This window comes from Ascidia mentula, chromosome 4 (assembly GCF_947561715.1).
Source record: "Ascidia mentula chromosome 4, kaAscMent1.1, whole genome shotgun sequence".
In the NCBI taxonomy this organism is placed as follows: domain Eukaryota; kingdom Metazoa; phylum Chordata; class Ascidiacea; order Phlebobranchia; family Ascidiidae; genus Ascidia; species Ascidia mentula.
In genome coordinates this window covers 14,287,013-14,309,179 of record NC_138569.1, presented here as the reverse complement: position 1 = coordinate 14,309,179, position 22,167 = coordinate 14,287,013, and the positions used below count along the sequence as shown (strand labels likewise).

General features: G+C 37.4%; 4 protein-coding genes across 4 annotated transcripts; 3 read left to right on the top strand and 1 right to left on the bottom strand.

Annotated features, from left to right (window-relative positions):
• The first annotated feature begins 3,612 nt into the window (after positions 1-3,612).
• Positions 3,613-7,726, top strand: LOC145898809 (phosphoinositide 3-kinase regulatory subunit 4-like). Its single transcript, XM_082987435.1, has one exon. It carries the CDS (start codon positions 3,642-3,644, stop codon positions 7,704-7,706), a length of 4,065 nt encoding a protein of 1,354 aa, XP_082843561.1. The 5' UTR covers positions 3,613-3,641; the 3' UTR covers positions 7,707-7,726.
• A 3,408-nt stretch (positions 7,727-11,134) lies between these two features.
• LOC145897459 (E3 ubiquitin-protein ligase RBX1) lies at positions 11,135-13,116 on the top strand. Its single transcript, XM_082985765.1, has 3 exons — positions 11,135-12,352; positions 12,455-12,661; positions 12,807-13,116. The coding sequence occupies exons 1-3, from the start codon at positions 12,290-12,292 to the stop codon at positions 12,855-12,857; spliced, it is 321 nt and encodes a 106-aa protein (XP_082841891.1). The 5' UTR covers positions 11,135-12,289; the 3' UTR covers positions 12,858-13,116.
• Positions 13,117-14,752: 1,636 nt separating this feature from the next.
• On the bottom strand, positions 14,753-16,212 carry LOC145899287 (spondin-1-like). Its single transcript, XM_082988020.1, has 5 exons — positions 16,035-16,212; positions 15,776-15,954; positions 15,559-15,692; positions 15,199-15,392; positions 14,753-15,019 (listed from the first exon to the last, which is right to left on the bottom strand). Exons 1-5 carry the CDS (start codon positions 16,091-16,093, stop codon positions 15,007-15,009), a joined length of 579 nt encoding a protein of 192 aa, XP_082844146.1. The 5' UTR covers positions 16,094-16,212; the 3' UTR covers positions 14,753-15,006.
• A 2,183-nt stretch (positions 16,213-18,395) lies between these two features.
• LOC145898475 (uncharacterized) lies at positions 18,396-21,143 on the top strand. The gene is made up of 7 exons (XM_082986939.1): positions 18,396-18,513; positions 18,751-18,929; positions 19,296-19,420; positions 19,790-19,986; positions 20,135-20,287; positions 20,638-20,736; positions 20,929-21,143. The coding sequence occupies exons 1-7, from the start codon at positions 18,443-18,445 to the stop codon at positions 21,002-21,004; spliced, it is 900 nt and encodes a 299-aa protein (XP_082843065.1). The 5' UTR covers positions 18,396-18,442; the 3' UTR covers positions 21,005-21,143.
• The last annotated feature ends 1,024 nt before the right edge of the window (positions 21,144-22,167 follow it).

The following is a 22,167-nucleotide window of genomic DNA, read 5'->3' as shown; positions in this document are numbered from 1 at the left end:
AAAAGTCTCAGTTTGCACCATGGCTGCTGTTTATTTGTGCAATGAGGCAAATTTATAGGAAGTGATCAAAGTCAAGGCAGAAACAAAGAGATAATTGCTGCGATTACGCGACAAGGAGTCTTAGGATAAGTAGCGTAAGTTAAAAGACCGGGTATAAATGTAAAAGAGTAGAAAGCGGTTTCAAAAGACCAAGTTTAAACAAAATAATAAAAGTTTCGAAGTATGACAAATCGGATTCCCTATAACACTCGCTTTTGATCAAAAACAAGCTTTTAAAACAATTTGTCACTAAATACTCTTTTTGTAGATTTTTGCTTCGTAAGAAGATGCTTCAAACCAACAACTTAAAACTCAGTATGGTTTTTTGACTTTAAAGGTTAATATGCTTGCCGTTGTTATTTTCCATTGACAATTCAAGAGACTCTCGTGTCTTTCCAAAAGTTCAACCCTCAAGTCATTTTCGCATCGTGCCTGTTCCATTTTCCCCCATCCCAGAATTGATAATACATGCTCCCACATAGGCGCTAACGAATAACGTGAGAAATAAAATATTCGTTTTCGGCAGAATAGTAGGCTACTGATATTTCAATACTCGGCCGAATCTGAATATGGACACACAAACGTGCAAAACAGCAAAACCAACAAAAGTAAAGCCCATGCAACTGCTACGAAATTAATTTTTTAGACGTGTCGATGAGAACTACAATCCTTATGAATGTGAAATGCGATATATTTGTAAACAGTTTATTGATTATTTGCTAAAGATAAACTCATACTAGAAAAAGTAGTTACGACAACTACTTCTCCGTGCAAAGCACATGAGAAGATTGCAAATTGAATAATGGAAATAATGAAGAAATTTCGCCAGTTGTTGGAAAGATTTGCCTTGTACTGTTTTCGCATTCTGTCGTCCATTTTTTTGGTAAAATTGTAAATAACAAATGCGTTCTTTAATTTAGGACTATGGATACAAAGAGTTTTTACCACGAATGCAAAAAGCTGGTAAGATGATGTTCTGTTTTTCCTTTGGCATATGCTGTAGATTTAGCTTTTGTGATATTGTATTGCAGGTATATCGGCCAGGACTAAAAAAACATTGCCGAAATTAATTAAATTGTAACGACCTATAGGTGCGTCAAAAACGTGTATCGAACTACGTCATACAAACTATAGTTTTATTGGTATACCAATCTAAACTTGATGAAAAAAATATGAACGTTCAGATGAGCAAATTAAGTACGCAAATAGAAAATAAGCACAAATCAAAAAAATAGACACGGTTTTTCGGAATGGCAACCCTGTGAAGTATGGGCGACCAGAAGGGTCATAGTGAACAGGCAACTAGCGCGTTTGGCGTTGCTTAGTTGTTATGATACAAGTCAATAATTAAAAACAATGCTGTCTGTGTCGTCATAATACCACTAATATAGTCTAAAAGTCCTTTCAAAAGGACAGTTGGATTTCTAGAAAAAAATGTTCATTCCGTTTGTTACATAATACCTGCGTAAAGCTGTTTTTTTCATGATATAATCTGATAAAAGTTTGTTTGTTGTCGGCCATCGTGTTTTTGAGAACTCGATGCTGTGTTACAAAAACAAAATGGTGTGTGCTATGACCGTAAAACTAATCAAACCGGTTTTAAATCCCCAGTGTTAGTAATGAGTTAATTGGTTCAGAACCAAAATGCCCCAGACCAGAATCACATAGAAATGTTCCTTAAGGATAATTTTAACGTTGTGCGAAAAACGAATGTTGACGTTTTCATTGATATAAACAATTTCCGTTTATAACATCCTTAATTCAAACGTATCCTTTCAATAAGATTCATGTTGGCGTTCCTGTCGTTGGTGAATTTTCGAAACCCTTACTCGCGATCTTATGTGTTTTAATGACATGAAAAATTGCCAGAAACTGACCTCACATAAATCTTATTAGAACGTCATTTCAAGCGTGTCAGGCGGATTTATTTCATACCTTACATGTTGTATGATAAACTGCTACGTTGCCTAAATAAACAAGAACTATTAGAGCTAGCTTAAATGGCACCGAAAAAAAACATAGGCGTTTCGAGTCAGACGCCAATAGCGCAGCAAACACAATCAGTATAAGTTCCTTTTAGTGTTCTTAACTTACCACCAGTGTTAAATTTCCTTGACCTTCAAGGTACATCTAACACCTGTAGATTGTAGAAGATACTTTTGCATCGGGTCACAAAGTTTTTTCCAAACTTGATCCACATACAAGCCTAAGTAACATAGAAATCTGTGCGAATATTAACGCTACGATTTCGTGTAGTATTTCAACTCAAATTTTTGAAACAAAAATAACAGGCGGTGGCCCTGTTCACGCCTAATCATTAAAATTCGCACAGATTTCTGTTTTACACATACTTATATGTGGATCAAGTTTGGAAAAAACTTTGCGACCCGTGTAGTTAACACACATGTAGTATAGCATCTTCCGTAGATTGTAGTATTACGCATTATATTGATGTGCGCGTATTATACTGTCTTGTTATAGTGGGTAAAATCGCAGCATAACAAAAAACTAAAAAAAAATATAAACGTGTTCTTCTAATTCTCTACGTCACTTCAAAAATTTCTGATCAAGATATTAAAATTTAGGAAATTTTCCTAACTTAGTTGTACGCAATAACAATAACATCATAAGCTTTAGTGTCCGTCTGCAGTCAGTTTCCATACGATCAAGTTATTCACCGCAGTAAAAATGCTGCCAGCGCGCAATAGTTGCAGTTAATTCAAGATGTTTTTCTTCACCTAAGCAAATATATATATTTTTTTGGTGCGTGATAGGCCTACTTATATGCTTCGACAACTTCTGCTTTGCCTAAACGTAAAATTTTTTCCCACAAAAGGATTTAGAGCTGCAATACACCCGATTTAATAAATAACTTTGATCAAAACCAATGTATTTTCGGCTAATTTTAACTGCAGCATTGTGACGTCAGACCCATTGATGACGCGAAGTTGGAACCATGAATAGGCTTTTAACTTTTGAGCAACTACGCGCAATATCAGAGTTACTTAAGTTGAATAAAGGCGAAACCTAAATATAGGAAGGTGTATAAAATTGGTGCTCATAACATTTTTTCTTTTTGGGCGAAAATATTCACAAAACTAACAAACATTTTCGAAAAATTCCGACAATTGTGCTCTAGTGCCAAAAACGGTGAGTTCGTGTAACTTGCCATCCAGAAAGAAAAGATGAATCAGCAAGAGGTGCGCAAAAAATGCAATGAAGCTAGTCCGAATCAAAACATGAAAGTCCATACTGTTCATAATGCGGTTATTGTTCATGAGATGTTACGCACAAGCCAAAAATAACAGAACTGTAATCATTTGAGTTTTTCGCCGAGCATTTTGTTGAACCAAATGTAACCTCACTGTGCATCTACATTCAGTACATTGTAAAATCGCCGAAACGCAATATCTTTGCATGTTGCTTCAGAGACTGTAATTTATAGTTTGGGCACAATAGGTACTTTAACTGCAATAACTATCTTCATAATCCGTGGCTGTAAAAGAGTCACAGATTGGTAAAGATCCACATGAATTCCTTTTCCTTTAATGTATATTTTCCATGTGCAGAATATACAATTTTAAGGTGGCTTGCTAAAAATCATGGGCAATGCCCTTGCAGCAACAGCCCCTTCTCAGATACAAACGGTTGAAAGCTACTTAGCTGATACACCAGAATATGCTTTTGATAAAAGTTTGGGAAGCACTCGTTTCATGAAAGTTGCAAGGGCAAGATGCAATGAAGGATACCTTGTGATTAAAGTGTTTGTTGTTCCCGATGCAACTATTAACCTGGAGTATTACAAGAATGAAGTTGAGCATGTAAATGGCTGGCTACGCCATGCATCCAATTGTCTTTTGTTTCAACAAACTCACATTACTGACCGTGCAGGACTGTTAGTAAGACAATACATCAAGCACAATTTATATGACCGCTTAAGCACAAGGCCATTTTACAGTAATATTGAGCGCAAATGGGTTGCTTTTCAACTTCTCTGTGCTTTGAACCAGATGGCAAAGTGCAAAATATGGCATGGAGATATTAAGAGTGAAAATATCTTGATCACAAGCTGGAATTGGCTGCTTCTTTCTGATTTTGCCACTTACAAGCCAGCTTATTTACCTGATGACAATCCTGCTGACTTCAATTATTTTTTCGATACATCACGTCGCAGAACATGTTATATTGCACCAGAAAGGTTTACAGATAATGCACAAATTTTTGCTACCAATGGATTGCAAATGTCAGAACGTGAGAGCGCTGCTACTCATGCCATGGATATATTTTCTGCTGGTTGTGTTTTGGCAGAAATCTTTACTGATGGATCATCATTATTTGATCTCTCACAGCTACTCACTTACCGTGAGAATGGTGAATTGCCAGAAACTATTCTGGCTAAAATTGAAGATGAAAACATTCGTTCACTTGTTGAACACATGATTCAAGTAGACCCTTCTGACAGATATACTTCTGAAAAGTACCTGACCCAGTGGAAGGGCAAAGCTTTTCCAGACCTATTTTATTCATACTTGAAATACTATTTGGGTAGATTCTGTGAACCACCTTTGCTGTCAGCTGATCAGATAGTTTCTGCACTCTTTGGTGACTTAGATAAAATCATACTCAACTTGACTGTGAAACACAATGCATCTGAAACGCTTGTCATTGTTTCATCCCTGCTGTTGTCATGTGTGCGACAACTAAAATACTGCAACTGCAAATTAAAAGCAATGCACATTTTGGTTGAATTTTCAAGGCATCTAAAGTCTGATGTTATCTTGGAACGGTTTGTGCCGTATTTAATGGACATGTTAAGGGACAGTGTTCCCAGAGTTAGAGCACAAGCCATTCGGGCACTTGCGACTTGCCTAACCTTCGTATCTGGTGTTCCACGTGGGGAATCAAACATATTTAGTGAGTACATTCTGCCTGGAATTGGATTGTGTGCTCAAGACCCAGCAGTGCCTGTAAGACGAAGTTTTGCTGAAAACATTGCTGTTTTTGCAGAAAGGTCACTATGGTTTCTGGACAGCCCCCAGCAAACACAAAACTCCACTTACATTTCGGCAGTTGGTGGTGACCAGCCCAACTATGACACACAGCTTCAAGTACTGCGCCACACAACTCAAAATCAGGTACAAGTCCTTTTGAGTGACATGGACGGAACTGTGAGGCAGTCTCTTTTGGAGTTTTCAGTTCCTCGTCTGTGTTACTTTTTTGGGAGACAAAAGGCCAATGATGTGCTGTTGAGCCACATGATTACTTTTCTAAATGACAAACAAAATTGGCGACTAAGGGCCGCCTTCTTCAGCAGTCTTGTGTCAGTGGCTTCATACGTAGGGTGGCAAAGCTCACACTTTTTAAAACCTCTGTTACAGCAAGGTCTTAATGATAGTGAGACATTTGTTGTGTTCCAAGCTTTAACAACACTAATCAACTTGACTGAACTGGGACTAATGCCAAAACAAATTATTTGTGATTTGGTAAAAGAAAATGTCTCATTTCTTGTACACCCCTGCCAATGGATTAGACAAAACACTGTTGCTTTTTTGTGTGCTTGTTCTAAAGTTCTTGATGACATTGATGTTCAATGCTACATTGTGCCCTGCCTGGTACCTCTCCTCAAATTTCCAGTTGTTCAACCTGGTGTTCATGAAATCCTTTTGAGTGCAGTACACCCACCTATAAGGCACTCAGTATTTGACTATGTTTTTCACACATCAAATGTGAAATCCTTATTCTGTGTTTTACAAAAGCGAAAAGTTAAACGAGATACGGAAAATACAGAGAAATCATCAGATGAAGAGCAGATGGATGAAACAACTGAACCTATTTTTCGCAAGCTTATTTTGAAGGACATGTCTGTGCACGATGAAAACATGCTCTTATGCCTTGAAAAATTTATAACCAAGCAGCAAAAGCGCTTGCTGGGTGGAAGCAATGCCGCAAGTGGTGAATGGCATAGTGAGGAAAGGTCTGATGGCAGTGTAATAGATATTATGGCATTCGGTTCCACCTTCCTTCGAAGACATGCTGACATGATCAAGGACTCTGAGTCTGGCATACACATCATCACTAGTAGTAGGCAACAGCAAAAAAAGAACACACGAAAAAAAATAGACCAGCCACAAAACATGAATGAGGAATGGAAGACTATGTTTGGAAAAGACACGTCAAGGTTTCAGCAAGGACAACAACAGACAAATTCCTCCAGCAAAAAAGATGCCACTTCCAACTTGACTGTTTCTATGTCACAACTAGAAACAGCTGCCACACAAGCACCTGTTGCTACTCCGGACACAAAACAAAATGAGGTTCAGTTTAAGTATGCATCCTGCAAATTGGACTTAAGGGCTCTTGTTCACCACCGAAGGGATCTTTACAAGAGTGATGTCATGCAACGACATTTAGAAGAAAAGGCTGAAAACTCCAGTGCTATACCTGTTTCCGATTGGCAGCCTAAAGGATTGCTTGTTGCACACATGTTCGAACATAGAGGACCAATCCACAAGGTAGCTGTCAGTCCTTCACATGATTACTTTGTGACAGTTTCTACAGACAGGTCTCTTCGGTTGTGGGACACTGCAAAGTTGGAAGGAAAATCAATTGTCAACAGGTCAAAAGCCTCTTGTCAGAAGTTTAGCAGTGCCCTTCGATGTGTCACATTTTGCAATGATGATCAAATCATTTGTTCTTCTGATGATGGTTATATTCATTCCCTTTCAGTACAAACCATGATTTCAAAATCAACAGGTGAGAAACCCGATGCAGCTCCACTCTTGGACTCTGGGGTTCAGTTTTCATACCCTGTTAACCAACAAACATGTGGGAGAATCACTGACATGAAATCAATTATTAATTCAAATGTCATTGTATTCCTAACAAGCTATGGAAACATCATTGCATTGGATGTTCGGGCCAAGCACCCAGTTTGGGAGTTGCAGCAAGATTTGAGTCATGGGCTTCCAACTACTTTCTGTATCGACCCCAAGCAACACTGGCTTTGTGTTGGGACTGTAAGGGGTGTTCACAACTGCTGGGACCTGCGATTTCAACTGCCCATAACAAAATTTACTCATCCGTCACTAGCTGGTGTTAGAAAGATCTACACTCACCCTGGTCAGCCATCTTGTGTACTGTCTGTTGTCACAGGCAACAATGAAGTGAGTGTATGGGACATTGAAACCGGGACACGTCAACTGACATTGTGGGCAAGCAATGCACCACCCTTGTCACTGACCCAAAAGACCAATGACTCGGTCAATGGTTTGCAGATATCCATGAGTGGAGACCGGTGTCAATTGTATACAGCAGGAACCGATTGCAAAATAAGGTTGTGGGATCTGGCACAAGCCCAGAATTCAAGGGTGGTGTGTGGACCAGATCACTCCAGCAGCCGAAGCCAGTACAATGTTGCATATGAAACCCGATTGGTTGAGGGTACCAGGGTTATTCAGGAGCAACTTTGCAGAACAAGAGTTGATGAGAAGGATGTCACTGCTCCAAATTCAAGTCGGCCTGCTGGAGAACAGAAACATATTCGTTCCAGTGATTATGCTGTTCCTATTCACCACCATGACACAATCACAGACCTTGCCTTGTTTCATGTAAACCAGAAGTTTATTGTTTCCACCTCGAGGGATGGTGTGGTCAAAATATGGAAGTAAATTTTTTCGTGCTGCTTTATTATAATTGGGAAAAGTGTTATAGAGGCATTATCAGCAACAGTATCATCGTTGTCATAATAAAAATTGAATCTGGAGTAACTATATGCATGTGGGACTACACTGTTTGTTTTCTAGTTGTATTTAAGTACTTGCCAATGCAAAATAAATATTTGGGATTTCTGTGTAACTACAGTTGTGGTCTAAAATCTAAAACTATTTTTTGCTTCGCTATTTCAACAAAAAAATGTGCAATAATTTGTGTTTCAGCGTTTGTTTTTTTAATTGAAAAATGGTCCACTTACACTGCTTGTTGTGAGTACAAATGAAACAAGTAATGTCAGAAGAGTTCAGAATAGGAGGGCAACATTATATGTTCCAAACCAAAGAGACATGCATGAAGATTTGCAGAAAAATTGTACACAGGAAAAAGTCTACCATGGTATACATTTTTCATAAATGTTTCTTATGGCAAACCAAAGTATATGTGAAGTACTTTGTACCTAAAGGATCACAAAGCATGTAGTTGGGCAGCATTTACTTGAAACAGATCTGGCCATTTGCATTGAATAATGCTACAAAATCACTCAATCCAACAAACCGGCAGGAGCAACATTGCCTAGATTTGCCTGCAGGCAAGACATGTCAAATGGTTAGAAACACAGTACAACTAATTTGAGGCAGCACAAGTGTTAGGGGTCGTACCATAGGCACAAGTAACAGTTAAGAGCACTTGCAAATGGTATCCTGCAGCAAGTAATTTAAACAACTAAGTGACACAAAGCATAAAAAAGTATCAATAGAAAGTAATAACACCCTTGGGTGCATCAAAATATAAATATAACATCACCAAACAATAGTCTTAGTTCTTGGTTTTGGGCAAACCATTTCTGACATAAATACTTTTAAGACTGCTGAAAAGCACAGTGGAGAAACTTCCAACCAGTTTTATAAACACATACTATTTTAATATTAGAACATTTACTTAAATGTAGATTTATTTGGCAGTTGACAAATTTTTGACCCCAAAGCTGCATTATATGACAACGAAATAAATTATCCACGAGAAAGCGATTTGGTCATACAATAATAGAAATTGCAGTAAAAATGCAGAAAATTTAAACATGTTAGACTGTGGTCTCAGCAAACGTTTTCTTTACCATTGCACAATATCTACCAACAATGTTACAAACATGATTATTTGTGTATGCATACTCCATAAATAGACGTTTTACCAAACTATATTATATTACGAGGAAACCTTCTTCAAATTATTAAAAAAATTATCTAGTTCAAGTGTGTCTTTATGCGCAGAGTTTTTTTCAGCAATGCACCATGAGCCATTGGCATTTGCTTTCCAATTATCACTAACTTCCAAGGATAGTGCAGATATACTGTTTACCACTGATTTAACAGGTATCACAACTGTTTCAATGGAATCAGAACCCTCCCCTTTCTTTTCATCTGTTGAAATATTCCAGCGGGTTTTTTCTTTTTGACTTCCTGAGGGACTTTGACTTCTTTTTCGATTGCTTTTAAGTTTGTTATTTTTGTTTGTTACTGCTTTGCACCGCTGCCGTTTTGCTGGTGAACCTGATGAATTAACAATATGTGTTGGCACTGTAAGCACATTGTCATCTTCTTCTTCTAATTCATTTCTTTTACGCTTTGGTGATTCTGGTGTAAAAGTTTGAATATCACTAATGTCTATAGCAGCGCCATCAATGTCGCAAATGTCTGTAAACTCAGAGGAACTCGGTAAAAAATCGTCTACAAAAGAAAATGCGTTTTCTTTTTCAGAACAAGTATATTCTACATCCCCGAAGTCATCACAATTCATGCTGGATGAAACTTTAATGCCTTCATCATCCTCAAAGCTGCTGTCACATGTAACCCTTGACAGCATGGTAATAGTTTGTTTTTCTGTTTCAATGTCAGAGTCGCCGTTACATGATGGTGTGGACAATCTACGCATAATCATTTCAGAGGAGATCCTTTTAAGTGTGGCACTTAAAATAGCTTCCTTGCAGAAGTCTGGCGATCTTCTTTGCTTGTTGGCCTCCTTTTTTTCGATTGTTTCATGCCACAGTTTATCCAAATTTGAATCAGACACCCATTTTCTTTGAAAGGCCATTGTGGCTATCATTATTGGAATGTCTAAAAAACAATGTCAACATTACTAGTTGGGAGTCGGGACCACCTACTTTAACTAAAACTAACTAGGGTAGTTATTGGAAGGTCATAAACACTGTTTAACAATCATATACTGAAGTACAAGCGTGGAACAAAACTTCAACTGTCGCAAAATACACGGCAACAAAGTACGCCTAGCCTGTTAGAGCACTTTACGTTGGCCTATGTGTAAAATAAAAGTGACTTTTCAACGGCTGTAATATCGCTTATGCTTACGAAACCTTCTTCGTTATACTATGCTGAAAATAAGCATTTCTTCGTACGTTATGTCAAAACTATTTTCCACTGCGGCGAAATGAATCATACACGTTCTACGTTTCGACACCTGGTAGTCACAAAAATTAGACTTAGACAAAGGCTTTTGTTAAAAGTGAAAGCGCCCCTAGTGGGTGCTGTTTAAACCCAACGGTAAACATCCATCACGGAAACAAAACAAACAATAGACTATCTGATTTATTAAACAAACATTGCTATGCATAGTGATGTTCAGGTGTGGACGCTGTATATGCGTGTTCACTACAAGGCCCCTTAACATGTTAAAATCTTTTGTGCTGTAGTTTTGCTTTGTGTCAGCGCGCCTGCAAACAGAAAATTGTGGGCAACAACGAAGGCTCTTTTTATTCAAGAAAACGTTTTCAAATGACGTTTTATGTGTTTCATTTTTGCTAAATAAAACTGAGCGGATTGATTTTTTTTAGTGGAAAACAACGTTTAACTACAATCTTTTTGCGTTTTTCATCAAACAGTGTGCACATCCAAAATATCCTTTTTGTTAATAGCGTTCCATATCAACAAGCACTGTTTCGCCACAGGGTTTACCGATACATTCAAACTTGTTTTGGGTATACATTACAGCAGGATGTAATATTACAAAACCAAGAAACTTTATAGCATATAAATCACATACAAACGTAAAAATACGAAATACGTTTCGCTCCTATAATTATCTTCACATCCCTAATATCTGTCATACTGTCAATATTGTAACTGTGCTGATTAAGTGCAATTACAGCGAATCCAAACACCTGCCACGCGATATAAAGAAAATATTTTATAACCTTTTGTAATTTCTATTCAGAACAAGGTTAAATGATGTATCAGTTAGGGTTAAACAGTATGTTAAATATATATTAAACACCTGAATAAAATGTTGTTCAATGATGCGGAACGCTCAAGGGATAAAAAATTGATTCTGCCCCAGTGCCTTTATTACAGCAGTATACTCAAAACACAAAGGTTTGTCGGAGTTGTGTTGATGTTGGTCAGCAAATAATGTTTTTGGTGCCCGGCTTAATGAAATGCGCTTTATTTTAATTTTGATTTAAAGCAGTTTGACTTCCAATACGTGATTTGTTATTTTTATTTGTTATGAATATTTATTAGTTAATTTAATAGGCCTACTAACTATGCTGTTTATGAAAGAAAGTCTTACCTACTGTGCTGTATACGCCTGTACCTATACACACTGCACCGACCGTACATAGTCCACAGCCATGTCCCATGTGTGATTTCTGTATTATGTAGTAAAGTGAGTTCGGGACATCCTGAGTGCTTTGTATTTGCCAAGTTTTCTGATGTGTCTTATAGATTGCTTTTGTTTTGTGTGGCTCTATTGGAAATTGGCTACTGTTATTGTTTTTGCAGGCAAATAGTAAGGTTCAGTTGCCAAACTTATATACAAGGTTTGAATTAGCAGCTCGCAAATTGTGAACCATTTGTAGACTTGTTCAGACCCGTTTTTGGTATTATTGCGACGCAACATGATTCATATTATAAGGCGTTGCATCCTTCTTTACTGCAACAAGCGCTGATGCAAACAACGTTGTTAACTTTTCTTGGCAATGTCAGCGACTAATTTCTTTTAATTCTGGTATTTTGCCAAGCCTCTATTATGTAATAAATACTTATGGAAGTCAATTAAATGATGAGGATGTATTACGAAACTAATATTCTGTCAACCGGTTTAAAACTGCAAGCTTTAAGCGTAATGGACAATTTCGTACTAAGCAAAATTTTAAGTATTGGATTTTAGGTTGTAATGCTTTTGCGATTACCGCTAATTCGAACCCTGATACACATAAGAGCTGTGAATGAGTAATTTTTTAACTGTCTTCTTGGTATTGAAAAATTTTTAATGATATTTATAGTTTATGCTCCATTGTTATGTTCAAATACTTAAGGTTCATTTTGCCTGAATGCTTTTTAGGCATTAAAAAATTATTGGTTTGTTTGAAATGAATAATAGTTTATGGATAAATTAAAATTATGTCATAAAAAAGTTCTTTTGATTTAAATACAAAACACAGGTCTGTCTGTATAAGCAAGTGTCGATATTTATATGTTTCCAGCAAAAACCTAGTAAAACTCCCGATACATAGAACATAAGTTAAAATATGATGGAGGTTGACCAACCATCAACATCTGCTTCAAGCTCTGGTACTAAGAAAAGATTTGAGGTAAGTTTCAATTAATCGTACTCCATATATAGTGGTTCAGATTCACAAAAAAATTCAAAATGCTACAAAGAAACCAACATAGGCATGTACATTATTCCTTAGGTGAAAAAATGGAATGCAGTTGCTCTCTGGGCCTGGGATATTGTTGTTGACAATTGTGCGATTTGCCGAAATCACATTATGGATTTATGCATTGAATGCCAAGCAAACCAGACTTCCACAACATCGGAGGAGTGTACTGTTGCTTGGGGAGTATGCAACCATGCATTTCACTTTCATTGTATTTCACGTTGGTTAAAAACTCGTCAGGTAAAATTGGGTTTAAATTTAATTGTTTTTTATATGCTTATCTTGTGTGTTATATCTACTTTAAAACTTGTTTTTTTGGTTAATTGCTTTCAAAACACTTTGCACATTATCAGACAGTTAAAAACTGGTTTGCTTTTGTTGCCAGGTGTGTCCTTTAGACAATCGTGAGTGGGAATTTCAGAAATATGGTCGGTAGACTGATGAAACGGATTAGGTCAAACTGTTGTTGGGATGTTTATTTTATAATGCTCACTGATGTGTTTTATTGCATACTACAGTTTTACTATGTATGTCCAACAATCACATGTCAGTGATTCCCAGTGCAAAGTGTTAAAATTCTAAACCTGCTTTTCAAATATAACACGCTCAGTATGGTAAACAAAGTTCACTTTGCTTTTGGACAATTTTGCTTTATGTTTTATTTGTTGGATTAAATAAATTGTTCAAGTACTTTTTATGTGTGTTGGGCAGATAAAAAGTTGTTTCTGCAAATATTTGTTCCTAATGATTTGCAATATTTTAACACAAGGCATAGTTTTGTATTCTTGGATTTGTCACTCTCCAAGGAGAAGAAATCAACTATCAAAGTAGGGTAGCAGCTGTGACACAGCAATCTAACATCTGAGTTAAATTGTTGAATTGGTTTGTAACGTATGTGTCAAGTTTTATTTCTTAATGACAAACATTAGGAATACTTTGTTTAAACATTCAGATGACAATTTGTTGATGCTCTCATAAGGGTGTGATTCTTGTAGTTCTGACAAAGAGACAATAACAGCAAAATTTACAGTCAAACTAATTTCACTTATAAGTAATCTGACCACTTTTAATTTTATGTAGCTGGGCAGTGCTTGGTAAATTTTTGCATTCATTTGCAATTACGGGTTCAAAATTAGGTGGCACGCTTCCGAATACAACTAGATGCCAAGTCAGACTTTTCGAGACAATTGTCTTGTCTGCAATCAGACATCGGAAATTCGCAGTTATTGGTCTAGCAAAAATTTGGAAAAGTGGGCGGCCAAACTGTTGCAACCTCAGTTCCTCATTGGCTCGCAGATCGAAAATCGTTATCGGGACAAAGCGTTTTTGTGGTCAAAGCACTTTATGATTGCTAACTTCATGATTAAACGTTTCAAAAACACGACAGAGACAAACCGTTATTGGTTTATTTAATTAGTATTTGTTTAAGCGTTTTGTTGTTTTCTCCACTCGCGGTAAAACGTAAGCAATTAAATTAAATTTGATTTTTCGTAACATGTTTTGTAAAGAAATGTTATAAACGTCACTACAAAAGTGAAGTTAAAGTTATGACATTCCACCCAAAAAGACGTCGAGTGATGTTACTGAGTCACTGCATGAGCGAAGAATAACACCATCCCCGTATTACTGATTTACAGAATAATGTCGTTGCTGCCTTACCTTTTGGTTTGCCGATAACCAGAGACGACGTTTGGTTGGAGATTTATTTTTTGTGATGTCATAGCTTTCCTGACTTTTGATGTTACTTAAATTTGTGGGTTCTCCTATATTTGAAACTATTCGATATCTTCAATATAAAGCTGTATGACGGCGAAAAAGGTTTACGATTATTGGTCTCTGCAACTTTTAATGTAGCTTTTTTCCTTTTTTAGTTGATGCAGAACCAAACAACTTTGGAAATATGTTTGTTGTAGATGTACCTTTTACGCAAAGTTGCCATGGCCGTGTCATGTGCACTTTAAGCACCTGTTTTCCGTTTGTTGAACACTAAAGAAAAATCCTGGCGTTGTAAATGCAGGGCCTATTTCGTACCCTGGGGATGCTTCTATTGTTTCGCCCCATTGAATTGCCTACATTTTAGGCTACTGTTTTAATATCAACAATGTAGCCTAAGTTTTGAATTTTACCAGTATCAATAACCTGAATTATTGATATGTAGACCTAATATCTCTGAAAAATGTTTTGGTGCGTCGTCATCACATAGGCCTATTATTATTGGGAATAAAGTGCGTCACAGGTTCGTGAATGTTGGAAACCACCGGCGTATATAATTCCTATCTGTAAACTTATGATAGTTGCACATACACAAAAAAGTTTATTTGCTTGCGCGAAAACTACAATTCAAATAATCAACACCAGGAAATAAAATGACATGGGCACCGATAAAACCTTAAGGTTTGCTAATTAGCAATAATAGAGTTATATAGGTCCCAATATACATACAAAAACTGACCCACGTTATATATTTTAATGAGCCTAAATAAACTATAGAAATGTCAACAGCGGATCATGACGTCATGGTGTTTCGGTTTTGATTGACTGTTAAATGTTTTTAACTCTTGCAAATGGTAAACAGTCCGATCTCTTTATCCAGAAAACCTGAAAGTATAGAAGTTATTTTTACTCTCTTATTATTGCTGTGTTAAAAGTCTGGGACTATTTTTAAAATACTCCATTCTAAAGCAGTAGGTATCTCAAATTGTTTTCGTATGTTTCCACCGGTATTGTTCAACTGTATGTTTAGTCACTTTTCATCAGCACCACAATATTTTACCCACCTTCTATGTAACCAATTAAAGATGGCCCAATAGTTCTTTCTGCTACATTTTTTCGTTGTCGAAGGGCATTTTCCTCCACACATTTGCGGCTTCACAATTCTACCGGTCTTTACTCCGTTTCTACACTTTCCATATTTTACCACACAATCATTCTTTCCACACCCGCACTTTCTATCAATGCATTTCTTAGTTTCCTGCAAAAATTATTCCTGTAAGAAGGCTAGTTCCATTTAAGACAAAGTGCACCAACATTTGTTATTTAGAAGTTGTTTCCAAAATATAGGTAATCTTGCAAATAGCCCAAAAGATACTGACAGAACGTTGAAACTAATTTAATAGTTTTCGTTGACGATTTTATACCGTGCGAGACGAGCAGGGGATTCCTCCATACAAGGCTGCGACCGATATATTTCTTGTTCTTTCTTTGAATCCAACTTTGTTGCACGCGTCCTTGCAAGGTCCCCAATGACCCCAGTTTAAAACAGCACAGTTTACTGGGTTAAAAATTTGCGTAGTTAACAGGGGCCATTTGCGTCTGAAGCGTAAACCTGTTCATGACAATCGGTGTGTGACTTACCTGCACAATTCTTTATGCGACAAATACGATTTGGTGGTTGACGACAACTTCCACCACATTGGTTACCTCTGGTTTTTATATAAATGATTTGACCCTCACCGCATGTTTTGCTGCATTTCGATGGTTTCCATGAACAATTTACAACAGGGCAATGTCTTCGTCGACGTCTTCGCGACCACCTATCCAAAAATAACAGATTTTTCTCTTTATAAATGTGTTATTATATCAGACACACGCAAAGTCATAATGTGTTACTTACCAGCCCTTGGACAAACTGAAAAGGGCAAGGCCCCAAAGAAAGACAATTAATAACTTCATATTTGCTGAAAACTAACTCAGATTCATTAAAGATGATCAAAGGGTTCGTGTGGAAAGTTTCAGACTAGCCACGTTAAAAATGTATTCCGAAACTTCTGCGTAGCCTCCCTGCTAAGCAAGTGGGCACAACGAGCATGCGAATACCGGCTGTAACCGCCATAAGGCTACATACCGGAATACGGTATAACTAAAATAGCTATAGACACGTGCCTTGTTTTTTGCATACACGGCAAACAAATGCGATAAAATAGTAACCCACACATGTTCTTGTCTGCACAAGTCTGTGTATATTTAATATAGCATTTTGTTTCCTTTAAAAGCTATTTGGTTGATTCCCGTCCTGCTAGTTTCCCGTCCTGCACTTCTTCATCCGACTTCTTCGTGATTTATGGAATATCAGTATCTTGTACACTGTTTCGCCTTTTAAGGTCTCTTTTGCTTAAAAATAGTGCACCAGTAACTACTGTAATTATAGACCCGAGACTGACACGGCGTATTGCAGGAATTATTTTTTGCAGTAGCCATATCAGTCCCTCCTTTATTGACTGCTATAAATTCTAGTGCACTTCTTATGACAGACTAATTTTTTAAACACATTTTATAGCACGAGTTACGTCAGGTGCGACAAGAAATATGCTGTCTCGGGGACTTGCCGTCTATCTTTACTTATACGGTTATAAATGCATTACCAAAATTGCTTTGAAATACTAAACAACATGAATTAAAAAACTACCATCGGTGAACGCAAACACATGGCCGGACATAAGCAGTCACGTGGTATCGTTGTATCCGCGAATCAAAGAGGAAATATTACACAATTACGCAGGTACAGCATCTCTTTATACAAAACACTACACCAGTGTTTACCAACCTGTGGCTCACGACCCAGAGTTGGGTTGTCCGAAAGTTTTTTTATGTAACTTGTTGCAAGTAAAGCTTTTACGAATGTAAACAAATACGAATGTTTTGTAATTCTTTTAAAACGTGGTGCTGTCTTGTTGTTTAACTTTATGGAGAAATCGCCTTATCAAAAATGTCAATAGTTTCGCCCATATGCCAAGTGTAACCTGTAAATGTGTGATGCTAATGAATGCCAGGTACAGGCTTTGGTTGGGACTTTTCCATTTGTTTTTTCATTTGATGTCAAAATTTCCATTTGAATGCCTATCGCAGGTTTCCACATTGTATGATCATTTTTATCATTTGAAAAGAAAAAGTTTATTCCGCAAGTGTATGTTATTTGTCCATAAATATATCGAATTAAAACATGGTTTGTGCTCATGACGGAAATATTCATTTAGCCAAATGTGAAATAGCTCAAACACTGCAACACTTTATTAAATAAACCGTCAACAACACAGAATAAGCAACAACACAGAATAACGGTAGGTTCAAAATGTGTTGCCAAAACAGTTTGGAGGCTCTGTTGCGTGGGTTCTGCATTTCTTTTTTTAGAACGCTTTATGACCAAATCTGTTTAACCTGGCCACATGCAAGTTAATTAGGTTTTCTTTAACTCTTATAGTACTTCAAATAAATTTAGAACTCATTAGATTGATAAAGATTAGCTCTTTGTTGTTCTATACACACTCATTAGGTTGTGAGATACGTGCAGGGGATTCACCCAAACAAGGCGGCGATATTTCAGGTTCTTTCTCTGCATCTAACTTGTTGCACGCGTCCTTACAAGGCCCCCAATGACCCCAGTGCAAAACAAAACAGTTTGCTGCAATTCAGGGTAGGATACTCAAGTAAAACAAACGTCGAGAAAACCCTGTTTATGACAAATGGTACTTGTGGCTTATCTGGACAATTCATCATGCGCCAAGTACGACTTGGTTGTCGACGATAACTTCCGCCACATTGGCAATTCCCAACTGTGCAGCGTCGTCTTAGTCGCCGAAACCAACCCCGAAATTGAGGTCTATCCTCAGTCTTGAGGTGCCAAGACATTTAGAAAGCTTGTTTGGTAATAAGTAATACAAGTTTTACGTTGTTGCAACATTTTGCTACTTCAAAGGTGATAAAAGAGTTGGCGCAAGGCGTCTTCAGGTTAAACAGATAATAAAAATATTTGCAAACTTCCGGGTGGCCTTCGTTTTGAGCCTGTGGGCACAAGAGGCATGCGATTACTGACTATTCAGTATGCCACGTGGCGACGTATCTGAACATAATGAACTAAAATAACTAAAGAAACGTACCTCGTTTTTTCATACACCGCGAACAAATGTATCAAAAGAATTACCCACACACGTGCCAACCTGTATATATTTAAAGCGCCATTGGTTACCTTTAAGAGGCCATTTTTCGTAAACGTTGTTGGATGTCACTGAATCTAAACCAGGCGAAATGCGAAGAAGTGTTCAAATTCTATTGGTTGCACTTGTGTTAGTGGCAGTTTTGCATCCCTCGTCTTCGTGGTATGTAAAATACCAGTTTCTTGTTTTTTATGGAATACGCCTTTGTGCCATGTTTTTGTTTGATAACAATGCACATTTGTTTTATTTTTAGAGACGTTCATCTATTTGATTGCCGCAGGCGTTTTCTTGTTGGTGTTCTGTCACCATTAAAAAGCTTTAATACACCCTACTTTGGGTGACAAAATTATGAAGGCTTATTATGACAAGTTTTTTCATCAACAGTTTTATTTCGTATAGGTGGAGACGGCGCAGAAGAAGAAGACGGCGGTGCGTCAGACAAAATTGTTTGTGGAAAAAAGGAGCTTGCAGTGTGACATGCGGTCGTGGGTATTATGATTTCACCAAAACCAGGGGAAATAGTTGTGGCGGATCATGCACAAAACCACGTGTAGGCTGCTCTCCGAAGAAATGTCCAGGTATAGGCATTAGTATCTTTTTTTCCAAACGAAAGTAACGTTATCTATCAACCTTAAAAAAGGTTAATTTTTAAAAGAATTACTTGATTTAACTCCAAAGTTTTTAACAAACGGTTCGACTTAAAGGCCTGGTTAATATATTTTGGGGCAGGAAGCGTTACACTCAAAAGGATACTGAAATACACGTTCTACACGCTATTTAGTGAAAAAATATCCAGTGAAAAAATGTACCATGTCACCATGCTCAGGTGTGAGTTAACAACGTATAGTACAAAATATATTGAATATAAACATTACAAATTAATTCAGCGAAATGGGAAACATAAAGTATATTCGTAAGTTTTTTATTTGCTTTATGTGTTTCAGTTAACTGCAAAGTTTCAGCGTGGAGCAGATGGAGTTTATGTGGGCGTATTTACCGCATACAGCAGCGTACACGAACAGTTGTGCGAAGTCCAAAATTTGGCGGAAAGAGATGCCCAGCTCTGCGGGTATGCAGATTATAAATTCGGATGTCACTGCATATCACCTATGTCACAATTCCCAACAATAAACAGATAGTTCTAGGTGGCACGCGAGCACCTTTATGTAATTTGCTGATCTAGTTCGAATTGAAAAAAATTGTAAGTGACCTCTTCATTTCCTATGTACTTTGTAACACTCAACTAGGTGGTACGTGTCGAAATTGTTTTACCTCCAAGTGGTACCCAACCACAAAAAGGTTGGGAATCGCTTCAATAGATGATCACATAAATTTAATTAAACTACCCCAGATATGAAAAGGGGGTTTCATGTCTCAATGGGAATATGATTCCTGACAACATAAACAAAAAAATACGTAACTTCTATGTCGTGTTTAGGAGACAAAACGTTGCAAAAGATGCAAGCCAATTAACTGCCGATGGGCGTGGGAACCTTGTAAGCGTTTAGGATATTACTACAGTTACCAGTCAGCCTACGTCGTTCGGAAAACGTCGTGTGGAGGAAATTGCAACCTTCCTCGCCCAAGAAGGTGTAGGCGAACTTTGCCTTGTGGCTCCAAGGCTTGGGAGGAAAGGTTTTTGATGTGTATACTTACAACATGCAATTTTAATCGTCCAAAAAGATTTGTGTAATTTCCCTGAAGTTGTCCTACAACAAACAAAAAGCCGACACTCGTATACATTTTGTGTACATTATTTTTATTTTTTGTATCTTCTGAAAAGTCTCGACAAAGATGGTGATGTTGATGGCGGCATTGATAGAATGCACGATTTGGATGAAGAAAGCTTGGAAGATGGCGATTTAAAGCACAGCATTTTACATAAACCGACGCTCAGTGACTACAGAGAAGGCAGACAAGATGATTTTGGCGACAAGTAAAGTTATAGAACAACATTGATGTCTGGAGAAAGTTTATTACAACGTCGCGAATACCTCGTGGCGAATATACTTGTGACGTATAAAAAGGTGTATTTAAAATATGATATCTACGATTGAATATGTGGATCACTGTGGTTGAGCTCAGATCCGTATATTTAATACTAGAAGTCACCTGGGAAGTTTGAATTGTCACTTAAATGTGCCACACAAAATAAACATACACAACTATGCTTGTTTTAGGTAATATGCTATTGTGTAAAGCTTGGAGTCAAGCAAAGTGAAAAAAATAAGTTTGATAATATTTTAATAAACTTTTGGTAATATGTTTTTCTCTGCCTTTATCAAGTGCCAAAGATGAGACAGATGCCAATGAAACATTAGCTGAAGAGGATTTAACAAAAATCTATCCAGACGACGATGAATTGACAGATGACAACAGTGAAAAGTAATAATTACTTTGTACACCTTTTTCATCACAGATTTTTCACAGGCTATATTCGATACAAAAAGCAGGCCTAATTGGCGCAGGCTAGAACATAAAACCTATACGTGCAATAAAAAACAAGTGTGGTATTGGTACTCTTTTCCCTTTTTGCTATTTTATCTCAAAAAACAATTGTTTTCGTTTTTTTTAAAGCGCCAGTCTGAGTGTGGAATTTCTTCACAACGTGGAAGAGCAGGAAGCAAATGAGGAAGAGAAATTACACAAATGAAACCCATCTGATATTAAAGAATGTAAATTTTTAGGATAAACGACAAATAACATCAACCTCACGAAGAACGGTGGTTTTATGCGAGAGCTGTTTTACCATTTCTCGCCAACCAATCATAAATAGACAAAATAAACGGATTTCGCAGACTATAATGACTTTTCTAGAATTTGTACTCTTTGAAATGTAAAGGGTGTAAGAGGAAAGTATGACACTGGTATTAATAACCCACCATGCAAATCGAGTCAGTAAAAATCACACGCTCCAAATTTGGTGTGAGCAAAATTCCATGTGGATTTATGCATTCCAAACATTCGGAGTCCCTCTAGATTAGTTGGGCTTGTAGCACAGGGCAGGTGTATGGAAGAAACACATTTGATATCGAAATAAGGTTCAGACCAGGGGTTTTGAAACAGGGGCCGCGAAGCAACTTATGAATATGTCATTAACGAACATGTAGTATTTAGATAAACTGTTGGGTGGCATAAAGGCTCTGATCCAGTTTTCTCTCAAACCATTTTTAACTTATAAAAAGCGTTTTGAATTTACGCCCTTTTTACTGTATGCTATCCTGATGTTATGCGTTCAGTTTTCCATCGGTCATACCGATATAAACTCTGTCGCATTCCCTACACTACATGAATGGAACCAACCTTTGATTTGACTGTCCCAATTTCCGGTCGCGTTGCAGCAGATGAGGTCTAGAGTTTGCAAGCTGACGTATATCATCAGTCGAGTCGGAATGGTAATATCACAATTCTGTTAGTGGGAACTCAAACCAACTTGGATGTTGGTGACGCCAAAGGAAGCAACCACTCATTCCCTCCACTGCATTCCTCCTTTCCTGTGTTGTCAAAACTTTATCCCAAGCTTCAGTCTTGGCTATAAAGATGCCAGAATCAACGATTTGGAAAATAGGAATGGCCGAACTGTGGTATAGACAGTGCAGTGACGTTTGCAACAAAATTTAGATTAATCAATATAGTCAACGGATATTAGACTCTGGTGGTAATACTAAATGTAACGACCCTCTATAAAATGGTGCCAACACAAATTTGCATATGTTGTCATTATTTGGAAAAAGGCTTTTCCAAGTTGGTACCGAAGTAACTTGCCTCCCACTGTTGTTTCGCGGCACATCCCCAAAATGTGTTCTTTGTGATTCG

Coding starts and splice junctions, on each gene's coding strand:
- LOC145899287 (XM_082988020.1), bottom strand. CDS start 16,093: ATGAAGTTATTAATTGTCTTTCTTTGGGGCCTTGCCCTTTTCAGTTTG. Junction 15,693..15,775: donor TCGCATAAAGAATTGTGCAG/GTAAGTCACACA, acceptor TTTTTAACCCAG/TAAACTGTGCTGTTTTAAAC. Junction 15,393..15,558: donor TCCCCTGCTCGTCTCGCACG/GTATAAAATCGT, acceptor TAATTTTTGCAG/GAAACTAAGAAATGCATTGA.
- LOC145898475 (XM_082986939.1), top strand. CDS start 18,443: ATGCGAAGAAGTGTTCAAATTCTATTGGTTGCACTTGTGTTAGTGGCA. Junction 18,930..19,295: donor CTCTCCGAAGAAATGTCCAG/GTATAGGCATTA, acceptor TATGTGTTTCAG/TTAACTGCAAAGTTTCAGCG. Junction 19,421..19,789: donor AGAGATGCCCAGCTCTGCGG/GTATGCAGATTA, acceptor TGTCGTGTTTAG/GAGACAAAACGTTGCAAAAG.
- LOC145898809 (XM_082987435.1), top strand. CDS start 3,642: ATGGGCAATGCCCTTGCAGCAACAGCCCCTTCTCAGATACAAACGGTT.
- LOC145897459 (XM_082985765.1), top strand. CDS start 12,290: ATGATGGAGGTTGACCAACCATCAACATCTGCTTCAAGCTCTGGTACT. Junction 12,353..12,454: donor GTACTAAGAAAAGATTTGAG/GTAAGTTTCAAT, acceptor ATTATTCCTTAG/GTGAAAAAATGGAATGCAGT. Junction 12,662..12,806: donor GTTGGTTAAAAACTCGTCAG/GTAAAATTGGGT, acceptor TTTTGTTGCCAG/GTGTGTCCTTTAGACAATCG.